The sequence below is a fragment of the Natator depressus genome, chromosome 4 (assembly GCF_965152275.1).
Source record: "Natator depressus isolate rNatDep1 chromosome 4, rNatDep2.hap1, whole genome shotgun sequence".
NCBI lineage: Eukaryota > Metazoa > Chordata > Testudines > Cheloniidae > Natator > Natator depressus.
In genome coordinates, this window is record NC_134237.1 from 44,068,321 (window position 1) to 44,081,074 (window position 12,754).

At 41.8% G+C, this 12,754-nt stretch overlaps 1 protein-coding gene across 4 annotated transcripts in view; it reads left to right on the forward strand.

Moving 5' to 3' along the window:
- The window catches only part of INTU (inturned planar cell polarity protein), a 107,977-nt gene that overhangs the window by 27,963 nt on the left and 67,260 nt on the right, over nt 1–12,754 (forward strand). For all 4 annotated transcript variants that reach the window (XM_074950837.1, XM_074950836.1, XM_074950839.1 and 1 more), the window contains exon 3: nt 8,923–9,008. In XM_074950837.1, the coding sequence (XP_074806938.1) occupies nt 8,923–9,008 (86 nt within the window). The remainder of the gene's footprint in view (nt 1–8,922; nt 9,009–12,754) is intronic.

Here is a 12,754-nt window from a genome sequence, read left to right on the forward strand (position 1 = left end):
TCCTTCTTGTAGTGTAGGGCCCAAAACTGATCACAGTACTCCAGATGAGGCCACACCAATGCCGAATAGAGAGGAATGATCATGTCCCTCGATCTGCTGGCAACGCTCCTACTTATACAGCCCAAAATGCTGTTAGCCTTTTTGGCAACAAGGGCACACTATTGACTCTCATTCTCGTCCACTGTAACCCCTATGTCCTTTTCCACAGAAATTCTACCTAGCCACTTGGTCCCTAGTCTGTAGCTGTCAAGGTTCCTCCCCCACTCTGAATTCTAGGGTACAGATGTGGGGACTTGCATGAAAACCTCCTAAGCTTACTTTCACCAGCTTAGGTTAAAACTTCCCCAAGGTACAAATTAATTTTATCCTTTGTCCTGGGAATAACCACTGCCACCACCAAACTCTAACTGGGTTTACTGGGAAACATAGTTTGGACATGTCTTTCCCCCCAAAATCCTCCCAACCCTTGCACCCCACTTCCTGGGGAAGGTTTGGTAAAAATCCTCACCAATTTGCATAGGTGACCACAGACCCAAACCCTTGGATCTGAGAACAATGAAAAAGCATTCAGTTTTCTTACAAGAAGACTTTTAATAGAAGTAAAGAAATCACCTCTGTAAAATCAGGATGATAGATACCTTACAGGGTAATTAGATTCAAAAAATAGAGAATCCCTCTAGGCAAAACCTTAAGTTACAAAAAGGACACACAGACAGGAATAGTCATTCTATTCAGCACAGTTCTTTTCTCAGCCATTTAAAGAAATCCTAATCTAACACATACCTAGCTAGATTACTTACTAAAGTTCTAAGACTCCATTCCTGGTCTATCCCCAGCAAAAGCAGCATACAGACAGACACAGACCCTTTGTTTCTCTCCCTCCTCCCAGCTTTTGAAAGTATCTTGTCTCCTCATTGGTCATTTTGGTCAGGTGTCAGCGAGGTTACCTTTAGCTTCTTAACCCTTTACAGGTGAGAGGATTTTTCCTCTGGCCAGGAGGGATTTTAAAGGGGTTTACCCTTCCCTTTATATTTATGACAGTAGCAGTGCATGGGATTCTTCCGTCCTAAGCGCAGGACTGTGCACTTGTCCTTGTTGAACCTCATCAGATATCTTTTGGCCCAATCCTCTAATTTGTCTAGGTACCTCTGTATCTTATCTCTACCCTCCAGCGTATCTATTCCTCCCAGTTTAGTGTCATCTGCAAACTTGCTGAGGGTGCAATCCACGCCATCTTCCATATCATTAATGAAGATATTGAACAAAACCGGCCCCAGGACCGAAAACTGAGGAAGCTCCTGAGATGAAAATTTGCCCAGATCCTCCAAGGTCCTCCCAAAAAGTAAAGAATGCAGCTACTCTAGAGAATCACAGAGTTTGTTTACCGATAAAGAGCCTCAAAAGTAGAAGTTGTCACTGTTATTGACGTTGATTTACTCTATTCTTCTCAATAAATAAATAAAAGGGAAGGTTAAATAAAAGACAGAACAAAAATTGAGAATGCTAATGAGAAGATTTGACCTATTAAGCATGAGCTTATCTGCCTCAAATGTGCTCAGAAGAAAATGCTTAGTTTAAAACTGGAAGATTTGTAAACCAGTTCTTCTCTGTAAAGAAGATATAATTATCTCTTGCTAGGCATCTTAGTGTCTCAAAGACATTAACAATTCTGATCAATAATAGACATGCTCTCTCCATTGACTTTGGCTGGGCATTAGTTCATTTTGCCGGTGATATGTGTGAACTTTTTTGAGATAATCTTTATACATCATAGAGGTGCTATATAAGGCACAAGGAAATTTCTCTTGCTTTTCAACGTGATTATTAAGTGCAGAATTTAGGATTTTCAACTCACTCCCACAAGAAATAAGAATGGCCATGCAGCTAATCACTTTGAAAATTAAACGAGAAACTAATTTTTTCATCATAGTTTGCCTTCATTTTCTATAGACAGAAAGCATAGACAACCATGTAAATTATCAACTAATTGAGCTATTTTTCCTGTCTGTTGAAAGAAAGTGTTATCAGAACCATAGCCTGAAAAATTGAAACTGGAAATAAAGCACAGATTTTTTAAGGGAGGATAATTAGCCAGTGGAACAGCTTGTAGAGGACTCCCCATCACTTGACGGCTTTAAATAGAGAAGATAATTTTAAATCAAGCACATCTTTCCCAAAGGGATCTAGTTCAGCCACAAGTTACAGGCTTCAAAGCTGGCATTACTTGATCCAGTTCAGTAGCCTCTGTTATAGAAGTGGTCAGACAAGGGACTAAATCTGCAAAGAGAATTAGGTGTTGCAATGCCTAACTTTTAGAGGTCATGCCACCCAGTGCAATCTACAGCCCCAAGATACATGCTTACGCTCCCTGTACAATGTATGTGGAGAGAAGGGCATCTAAGGATGGGATCCACAAAAGCCAGCAAGCTGAGTGGGGAGCTGCCTAAGGACTTGTATATACAAACACTTTGTTTGAGGCAAACCAGGGTGTAAATCCACTCCATGTTACCCTGTCCCATACATTTATACACATTCCACAATGGAATGACTTCAACAGGAGAGTTTGAGAAAGCCCTGTGTCTGAATACCTCATAGCCCAGTGGTTAGGGCACTCTCCTGAGAGGTAGGAACTATGAGGTTAAATCCCACACCATATGAATTCTGCTGTTGTAAGCTAACAGGTCTTTGATCTAGCCCATTTTGAAATAGAGGTAGATTAAACCACACTAAGGAATTTTTAGTGTGCAGCAGCATGGTCCACACAGACACCTACTGTGCAGGGCAGTAAATTTACATTCTAGCTTGCCATGAACTAAGTGTTTGTATAAACAAGCCCTAAACTAGCCATTAGGAAATGCCCGGAAGGGAGGTGTGGCCTACAGCTTGCTCCCCAAAGGAAGTTAGGCACTTATCTCTGCTTGGTATTCTCAGTTGTGAACTCTCTTCTGGAGTTAGGTGCCTAGGCAAGAAACAGAAGAGGAAGTGGGTGGCAGTACCACCCGCCCATCTAATTTCTAGCCCCGAAAGAGTGGTCTAATTTAATTATTTGTATACATTTATACACATTCCACAATGGAATGACTTCAACAGGAGAGCTTATGAAAGACGTGCTTCTGAATAGCCCAGTGGTTAGGGCACTCACCTGAAAGGTAGGAGACATGAGTTCAAATCCCCTCTCCATATGAGGCGGAGGGGAGAATTGAACCCAGGTATTCCACATCCTGGTGAGTGTTCTAACCAGTGCCCTAAAATGATAAGGTGTTATGGGGAATAACCACCACTTCCTCTGGCCATTTTGTGTGGGTTTGAGCATGCTCTGAGCACACATTCTGGACCACACCCCGCAGGCAAGATAGGAGAGGGAATGTCTGGATTGAGAATCCTCCTGGGGCTTATGTATGAGGCAGGCAGCCAACACTGAGATGGCAGTGTACATGGTTACTGATAGAAATTTAAGCACCCACAGACTTAGGCAGCAACTCAGTAGTGATTTTGAGGATCTCAATGGCACCTAAATATTGGACTCAGATGCACAAGTTATTTTATAAATCTAGCTGTAGATCATTATACTTTTTTTGTCTGGTCTTAAAATATATGAATCCTATTGTTTTCTGTTTTTGAATACTTAGGGGGCACACTGATACCAAGGTAACATGGTGGTAACATAAATACTAAGATATAGGATCATAGAAATGTAAGGCAGAAAGGGACCTCAAGAAGCAAAAAAGTGCAGCTCCTTGCGCTGTGGCAGAACCAAGTAAACTTAGACCATCTATGATAGGTGTTTATTCAACCTGTTCTTAAAAACCTACAGTGATGGGGATTCCATGGCTTCCCTTGGAAACCTATTCCAGAGTTTAACCACCTTTATAGTTAGATATTACGAAAAATGTTCTAACTTAAATATACCTTGCTTCATATTGAGTCCTATTATTTCTTGTCCTACCTTCGGTGGACATAGAGAACAATTGATCACCATCCTCTTTATTACAGCCCTTAACACTCTTGAAGACTGCTATCAGGTCTTCTTTGCTCAAGACTAAACATGCCCAGTTTTTTTAATCTTTCCTCGTAGATCAGATTTTCTAAATCTTTGCAATTTTCTAAAACACTCTAATTTGTCCACATATTTCCTAAACTGTGGCACCCAGAGTTGGACAAAGTACTCCCGCTGAGGCCTCATCAATGCCAGGTAGAGCAAGACAATTACCTGCTGTATCTTACATACAACACGCCAGAATATTAGCCATTTTTGCAATTGCATCACACGGTTGACTCAGATTCAATTTGTGATCTACCATAACCCACGGATCCTTTTCGGCAGTACTGCCACCTAGCCAGTTATTTCCATTTTGTAGTTGTGCATTTGATTTTTCCTTCTATGTGAAATACTTTGCACTTTTCTTTATTGAGTTTCATCTTGTTGAATTCAGACCAGTTCTCCAATTCAGGGTCATTTTGAATTCTAATCATGTCCTTCAAAGTCCTTGCAACCCCTCCAAGATTGGTGTCATCTGCAAATTTTATTAAGCATAATCTTTATTCCAATATCCAAGTAATTAATAAAAATATGGAATAGTACCAGACCCATGACTGGCCATTCTGGGACCCCACTAGTGGATACACCCTCCCAGTTTGACAGTGAACTATTGATAACTACTCTTTCAGTATGGTCTTTCAGCCAGTTGTGCACCCACTTATAGTAACTTCATTTAGACTGCATTTCTCTAGTTTGCTTATGAGAATGTCATGTGTCAAAAGTCTTACTAAAATCAAGCTTATCATGTCTACTTCTTCCCCGCATCCACTAAGCCAGTGGCCCTTTCAAAGAAGGAAATTTAATTTGATTTGCCATGATTTATTCTTGACATATCCATGCCAGCTATTCCTTATAACCCTATTATCCTCTAGGTTAGCAGTTCCCAAACATTTCCCATACATGACCTCAGTTTTAGATATATTGCTTCCTGTGACCCCAGACAACCTTTGAAAAATGGATCCTCTATGCAGCGTGACCTCACATGCACCATATGTGCAAGGTCATGCTGCATGGAGGATGCTATTTTGCTTTACAAAATGGCATCCTCCACACAGCATAACCTTGTACACATGCAGTGAATGTGAAGTCATGCTATCTGGAGGATGTCATTTTGTAAAATAGCATCCTTCGCACACATGGGATTTCTGCAACCCCATCTGCTAATGGAGAGACTGCCCTTGGGGTTGTGACCTACAATTTGGGAACCACTGCTCTAGGTGCTTAAAAATTAATTGGTTGTTAATTTGTTCCAGTATCTTTCCAACTATCAAAGTTAGGCTGACTGGTCTATAATTCCCTGGGTCCTCTTTGTTCCCCTTTTTAAAGATAGGCCCTTCTCCAGTCCTCTGGGATGTAACCCATCCTCCATGAGTTCTTGACGATAATTGTTAATAGTTCTGAGATTGCTTCAACTAGTTCCCTAAGTATTCTAGGATGAATTTCATCAGACCTTGCTGATTTGAATACATTTAACTTGTGTAAATATCCTTTAACTTGTTCTCCTCCATTTCGGCTTGAATTCCTTGCCGCTTGTTGTTAATAATAACTGTGTTGAGTATCTGGTCACCATTAACCTTTTTAGAGAAGTTCGAAGCAAAATAAGTATTAAACGTCTCAGCCTTTGTGATGTCATCAGTTATTAGCTCTCCTTCCATGCTTAGTAAAGGACCTATGCTTTCCTTCGTCTTTTTCTTGCTCCTAATTTATTTGAAGAACCTCTTCTCATTGCATTTTATGTCCCATTCTAAGTTTAACTCATTTTGTTAGCCTTTCTGATTTTTTTCTACATGCTTATGCTATTCTTTGGTGCTCCTTCGTAACAAATAGTTCATGTTTCCACTTTTTGTAGAATTCCTTTTTGATTTTCAGGTAATTAAAAGCACTCCTGATGGAGCCATATGGGCCTCTTACTAGTCTTCCAATCTTTTCTTCACTTCAGGGTAGTTTACAGTTTTGCCTTTAATATTGTCTCTTTGGAAACTGCCAGCTCTCCTGAAATTTTTTCCCTTAGATTTTCTTCCCATGGGACCTTACCTACCAGTTCTCTGGGTCTGTTAAAGTATGCTTTTTCGAAGTCCATTATCCTTATTTTGCTGCTCTCTCTCTCCTTTCCTTTGAATGACAAAATCTGTCATTTCATGATCACTTTCACCCAACTTGCCTTCCACCTTCATGTTTGCCACCAGTTTCTCCCTGTTAGACACAATCAAGTCTAAAATATCTGTCCCCCTTGTTACTTCCTCCTCTTTCTGAAACAAAAAAATTGTACCCAATACATTCCAAGAACTTTCTGGAAATGTTGTGTTTTGCTGTATTGCTCTTCCAATATGTATCTGGGTAGTTAAAGTCCCCCATTACTACCAAGTCTTGTGTTTTGGATATTTCTGTTATTTGTTTTAGAAATGCCTCTTCTTCCTGATTTAGTGGTCTATAGTAGATACCTACCATGACATTAACCCTATTTTTACCCCTTTTATCTTTATCCAGGGACTCTCATCTGGTCTGCCTCACATCTTCTGGACCTCAGAACAAGTGTATATATTCTTGATGTATAATGCAACACCTCCTCCCTATTTACCCTGCCTGTCCCTCCTGAACAAGCTGTATCCTCTGTACCAATATTACGGTCATGCAACTTATCTCATGAATTCATAATTTAGCTTATGTACTAATACTTCCATTTCTTCCTGTTTATTCCCCATACTCCTTGCAGTTGCATATAGACATTGAGCAGATTCTTCTACTGATTTTCTTGTTGTTGCTTCTATGTCCCTATTGTAAATTTCCATGTCTTCCCCTCACCCCACCTAGCCCTCTGTTATTTGATGCTTACCTGTAGTCTTTTGTCACCTGCCCCCCTTTGAACCTAGTTTAAAGGCTTCCTCACTAGGTTGGCAAGTCAGTGCCCAAAGATGCTCTTCCCCTTCTTAGTCAGGCAGGCCCTATCTCTTCCCAACAGTTCTTCTTCCTGGAACAGCATCTCATGGTCAAGGAAGCCGAAGCCCTCCTCTTGACACTATCAGCACAGCCATGCATTCATCTCCAGGAGGTGGATGTCCCTGCCTGGGCCCTTATCCTCAATGGGAGAATAAATGAGAGGACAATTTACATAAGAACGGCCATACTGGGTCAGACCAAAGGTCCATCAAGCCCAGTGTCCTGTCCTCTGACAGTGGCCAATGGCAGGTGCTCCAAAGGGAATGAACAGACAAGTTATCATCAAGTGATCCATGCCCTGTCACCCAATCCCAGCTTCTGGCAAACAGAGGCTAGGGACATCATTCCTGCGCATCCTGGCTAATAGCCATTGATGGAACTATCTTCCAAGAATCTATCTAGCTCCGTTTTGAACCCTGTTGTAGTATTGGCCTTCACAACACCCTCTGGCAAGGAGTTCCAGAGGTTGACAGTGCACTGCGTGAAAAAATACTTTCTTGTGTTTGTTTTAAACCTGCTACCTATTAATTTCATTTGGGGACCCCTTGTTCTTGTATTATGAGAAGGAATAAATAACACTTCCTTATTTACTTTCTCTATTCCACTCATAATTTGTGCCCTTGACGCTTGCTCCCAAACCTTTGTAGTCACTGCTGATTTGCTCAGGGCCATACCTGGCGATATCATTAGTGCCCATGTGGATGAGCAGCATGGAATAGTGGTCAGAGGGACAAATGAGCCTCTGCAGACTATCTATAATGTCTTGGCTCCAGGCAGACAGCACACACTGGTCCAACTAATTTGGAAAAGTTGTCTAGTGTGAGGGTTTTTGTTATTTCCAGCTTCTTCCTTTTTAAAAAACAAAAACCTTTTTAGGAGCTGAACTTGTAATTCTAATTTATTTTCCATTTACAGAAAGAATCTTCTGAAAGGAGGATGTGGGGAGAGAGTGAAAAGATGTTGTGGCATATAGACTAAAGGATAAAAAAAAGAGTCTTTACTAGGAACTTGAGGGTATATTTGGCTGTTCCAGGAGTGGGGAGTGGAGTGGGACTAGGCAAGTCAGAAGTGGGAAGAAATAAAGCATGTGGTTAGGTAGGAGGAGTTAGTAGATTAGCGCATGATGGGGAGTGTAGTAAGAAATAAGTGAGGTAGGCAAGACAGCATTATGCAGGGCCTTGAAAAAAAGAATGATGAGTTAAACCTTGAGGTGGAATGAGATTAAAAGCAAATGTGGGGACTGAAATGAGGTGGGCATAATATGACTGAAGCAGCAGCAAGAAACATACCTTTAGTTGCAGCATATTGAATAGGTTGGAGAGTGGAAAGGCAGCAAACTGGACAGGAGGAGATTGCAGATAATGAGGTGATTGGCTTCAGTTTTGGCAGTAGGTATACAGAAGTGAATTTTGAAGACCTTGTCGAAGCAGCCTCACAATTTGTCAAGAGCCTGGTCTAAGAAGAGGTAGGAGTCCAAGATTCTGAGGTTGCAGGGTTGCATGACTAAGAGGATAGCAGAGAGGAGTAGTGTGCATTTGTTAGTGGAGAGGGAGCTGAAGATGAGCAGAGATGGTTCAGGAAAAAGTTCAGTTTTGGACATGTTTGATTTGAAGAAATTATGGGACATCCATGATGAGACATCAAAAGACATGCAATGATATAAGCCTGGATAAAGAGAAAGAGCTTTGAGTTTGTCTATGAAAAGTGACATCAATATGCAGTAGTAAACCCTAGATTAGTAGTAAAGGCTTAGAGGATCAGGCTATTAATCTTTGGCTTTTCTTAGGCTTGTGTAAATGATGTATTTAAGAGGAGCCTACTTATATTTAAGGAAAATCATCTGAGAGTACTGAATGATATTTTATATTTGAAGAGAACATACTGTTGAATTTTGTATGGTGTTTGCATACACCCTGTATTTATTTGTTTTTTGTTTTTGTTTCCAGGAGATGCCCTTGTTGCTGTAAATGATGTTGATGTGAACACTGAGAATATAGAAAGGGTTTTGTCTTGCATTCCAGGCCCTATGCAGGTATAGTACTTTTGCAAGAAATGTATACTGTGTTTTTGATATATTTACCACTGCCCATCAATATTAATTTTATTCTCCCTGCTGATGACAGGGTCTTAACTCATCATTGGAACACATTAACTTTTAACCATTAATATCACAGCAATAAATATTACCTGTATGCAAAGAAGCAAGTTATAGTTGCTGTGAAAATTGCAACTCTGAACTCTATGATCTGTGTAAATAGAGGATAATATATGAAATGTTGTGGTGTCTTGATCATACTGGTTAGTTGAGATGGGGAAGATTGAGTGTCTGGTCTATAGATGTTAGGTATGAGGCAAAATATCACTGTCTTGCTAATGATAATGGACAAGTAAACTATTGATCAGAAGTGGTGGATGAATAATGGGGAGTTTGTTTGTTTGTAATCCACATTGGGCATATATATGATGAAGAGTGATGAAGAGGATTTTTTAATTATAGGCTGTTTTGGCAAGATGCTCTTTATTGTGGTAATGGGAATCAAGTAAGTATCTAGATAGATAACTTAAAATAATTTTTGTCAATCTAAATGATGGCCACAAAGTCACATCTGGGGAAAAACAACTTCCCTGTTAACCATAAGAGCATTTAGGTGGAACGCTGTTGAGATCTCTGTGAAATCAAATTGAGATCTTGGACTCCCAGAAGGCACAAATGACAAATCCAACAACTTTTTGTTTAAAATATATATTAAAGTTATTGCCCCTGATTAAGATGGAGGATGTCATCCTTTCCCCCCCATACTTGCTCTTCTAGCTGAACAAGGATCCTGGAGTCAAGATAACAAGTTTATAGATTCTGGTACTGGGAAAACAGCAAGTAGACTTTTCGACCTCTGACATACAGCCTCTATGCTGCCTACAACAGAGATCTATAGACATAACAGTTCAATTATATCTATCCCAATCTGGGTCTGTTTTTCTCTGGTAAGCAGAAAAAAGAGTTCATAACTAACAATCTGAAAGCATCTTCCTTTACTCAGTGAAGTTAAGGTTTGAGGAGAATAAAAATTACTGTATCTGTAAATAGTTAGACAAGATTGAGGCAGTGAGAGCTCTGGAAAACCTCTCAGACTTTACTGATATTCCTTTCCTGTACCAATGTTATTTATTATATATATATATCTGTTAAATTTCTGTAGTTTGCTTACATACTGTAATGTTACATATGTGGTCTATTATGGTTTATTTCTATTCCCTTATGGCACTCGGTTTTGCTGCTGGAAAATCTCTATACAAACATTTGATTCCATGTGCTCTGTATCTCTATTTTTAAATCAGTGGTTAAGTGAGTGGCTTCATATGGACTTGGGGCCAGTTTCTGGAGTGTGACTGACCAGCACAATCAGGAATGGTAAAAAGGTGGCTTAAAGTTCACATATGCATTTCCATGATCCCAATGCCATCCCCTTTGAACTGAATTAGAGTTTTCCGAGGATTACTTTAATTTATGTTCTCTGCAGATTCCCCCGAAGGGAATGAAATTACAACTAAGGATCAGAATGATTTAGGGGCACCCCAGCCATGCCCCCTTTCCCCTACTGTACCGGCAACAGGGAGAGAAGGTGGCGTAAGAGCCCTTACATCAGCTCTATGTCATCAGGGATTACCTTTGTACTGGGTAATCTTCCTTGGGCTTCGTATGCCAGTTTTAGGCCTGACTGTGTTGGTGGTGTGGTACAGAGCACAGAGAATCTGGCCTTATGTTTGAGGCTAAGGATATGTCTACACTGCAAAACAAACAAACAAAAAAACATGGCAGTGAGTCTCAGAGCCTAGTGCTACAGACTTGGGCTTGTGGGGCTCACACTGCAGCATTAAAAATAGCCGTGTAGACTTCTGGGTCAGGCTGGAGCTCAGGCTCTGAAGCCCACTAGGGTTGCCAGGCGTCCGTTTTTTGACTGGAGCGCCTGGTCGAAATGGGACCCTGACGGCTTCGCTCAGCACTGCTGACTGAGATGCTAAAAGTCTGGTTGGTGGCACAGCAGGGCTAAGGCAGACTCCTTACTTGCCCTGGCTCCACGCAGCTCCCAGAAGCAGCTGGCATATCTGGCTCCTAGACACAGGGGCGGCCACAGGGGCTCTGCACGCCCCCGGCCCAAGCACCAGCTCCGCAGCTCTCATTATTTGGGAACTGCAGCCAATGGGAGCTGTGGGAGTGGCACCTATGGGCGTGGGCAGCATGCAGATCCCCCTGGCCGCCCCTCCACGTGGGAGCCGGACATGGCGGCCGCTTCTGGGAGCCGCCTGAGGTGTAAGCGTCCCCCAAAGCCCACATCCCTCACCCCATCCTACACCCCAACACCCTGCCCCATGTCGGAGCCCTCTCCCGCAAACTAACTCCCTCCCAGAGCCTGCACCCTGCACCTCTTCCACACCCCAAACCCCTCATCCGGCCCCACCTCAGAGCCCACACCGCCAGCCGGAGCCCGCACCCCCTCGCACACCCTAACCCCTGCTGCAGCCCGGAGCCCCCTCCTGCACCTCAACCCCCTCATCCCCAGCCTCACCCCACAGCCCGCTCCCACAGCCGGAGCCCTCACCCCCTCCCGCACCCCAACCCCCTGCCCCAGCTCAGAGCACCCTCCCACACCCTGAACCCCTCATTTCTGGCCCACCCAGAGCCAGCACTCCCAGCCAAAGCTATCAGCTCCTCCTGCACCCCAACCCCCTGCCCCATCCTGGCGAAAGTGAGTGAGGGTGGGGGAGAGCGAGTGACAAAGGGGGGGGGAAGGAGTGCGAGGGAGGTGGGGCCTTGGAGAAGGGGCGGAGTAAGGTGGGGCCTCAGGGAAGGGAAGGGGATGGGGCAAGGGTGTTCAGTTTTGGCCCACCCGCCTCCCTAGGCTTTTATCCACAGCTAACAAAATTTTGCTGTGGTCTCGCAGTGGTGAAGTGATGTTGTCACAGTGCAGTTTGCATTTCCCTTTTAATGTTGTGCACTGGATGCATTGATCTGTATTTATTTGTTTTTGTAAATCTTTCTAACAACAATATTGCAAGCCTTATTTTTTTCATTTTAAGGTTAATTTTTTAACATTAACATTAGTGTTTATGTTCAAATTGTAAACTATAACTCTTGTCTGACACACTATAGTTAGTTAGGGTTTACAGCAGTGAATAGCACCCCAGTTACATGTGCACACCGTAATTTTCTAATGTGTGATGAACCCTTGCATGCTGTTTTGACAAAGATAGCTTTCCCCAAAACAACAAGCAGTATGCATTACTTCTGAGACTGTTGAAATTGACCATGTTTCTAGGAGCCACTGAGCCGATACAAATGTATATACTATTAAAACAATTATTTTATCTTAGAAATTGTTAATTTTCATGCTACCATGTTCCAGATAATTAAATATTTCAAGTTACTTTGTTAAATCTACCTCAAAAGGGACATTGTACATATTTATAATGTGAGATGAGAGATGGAAATTAAAAGCTAAACTTTTTTCTCATCACAGAATATGTCCCAGTGTGTGTACACTATTCTTAATGCTGATCAAATAGTTCAAGATTTAATCCAACTCCTACAGATAAACATTTCCTATAAAATAAACTTTTCTAGTGTATTGGGAACCTGACTGTTTTCTTCTAATGCTATACAAAAATAAGTAATAATAGTGAAGATATGTTTACCATTCAGAAGGTGAACAGCAACTAGAATTTTTGATTTCTAGGTCATTACACTCAGATGAACACACTGCCATTTACAGCAAAGTTGGT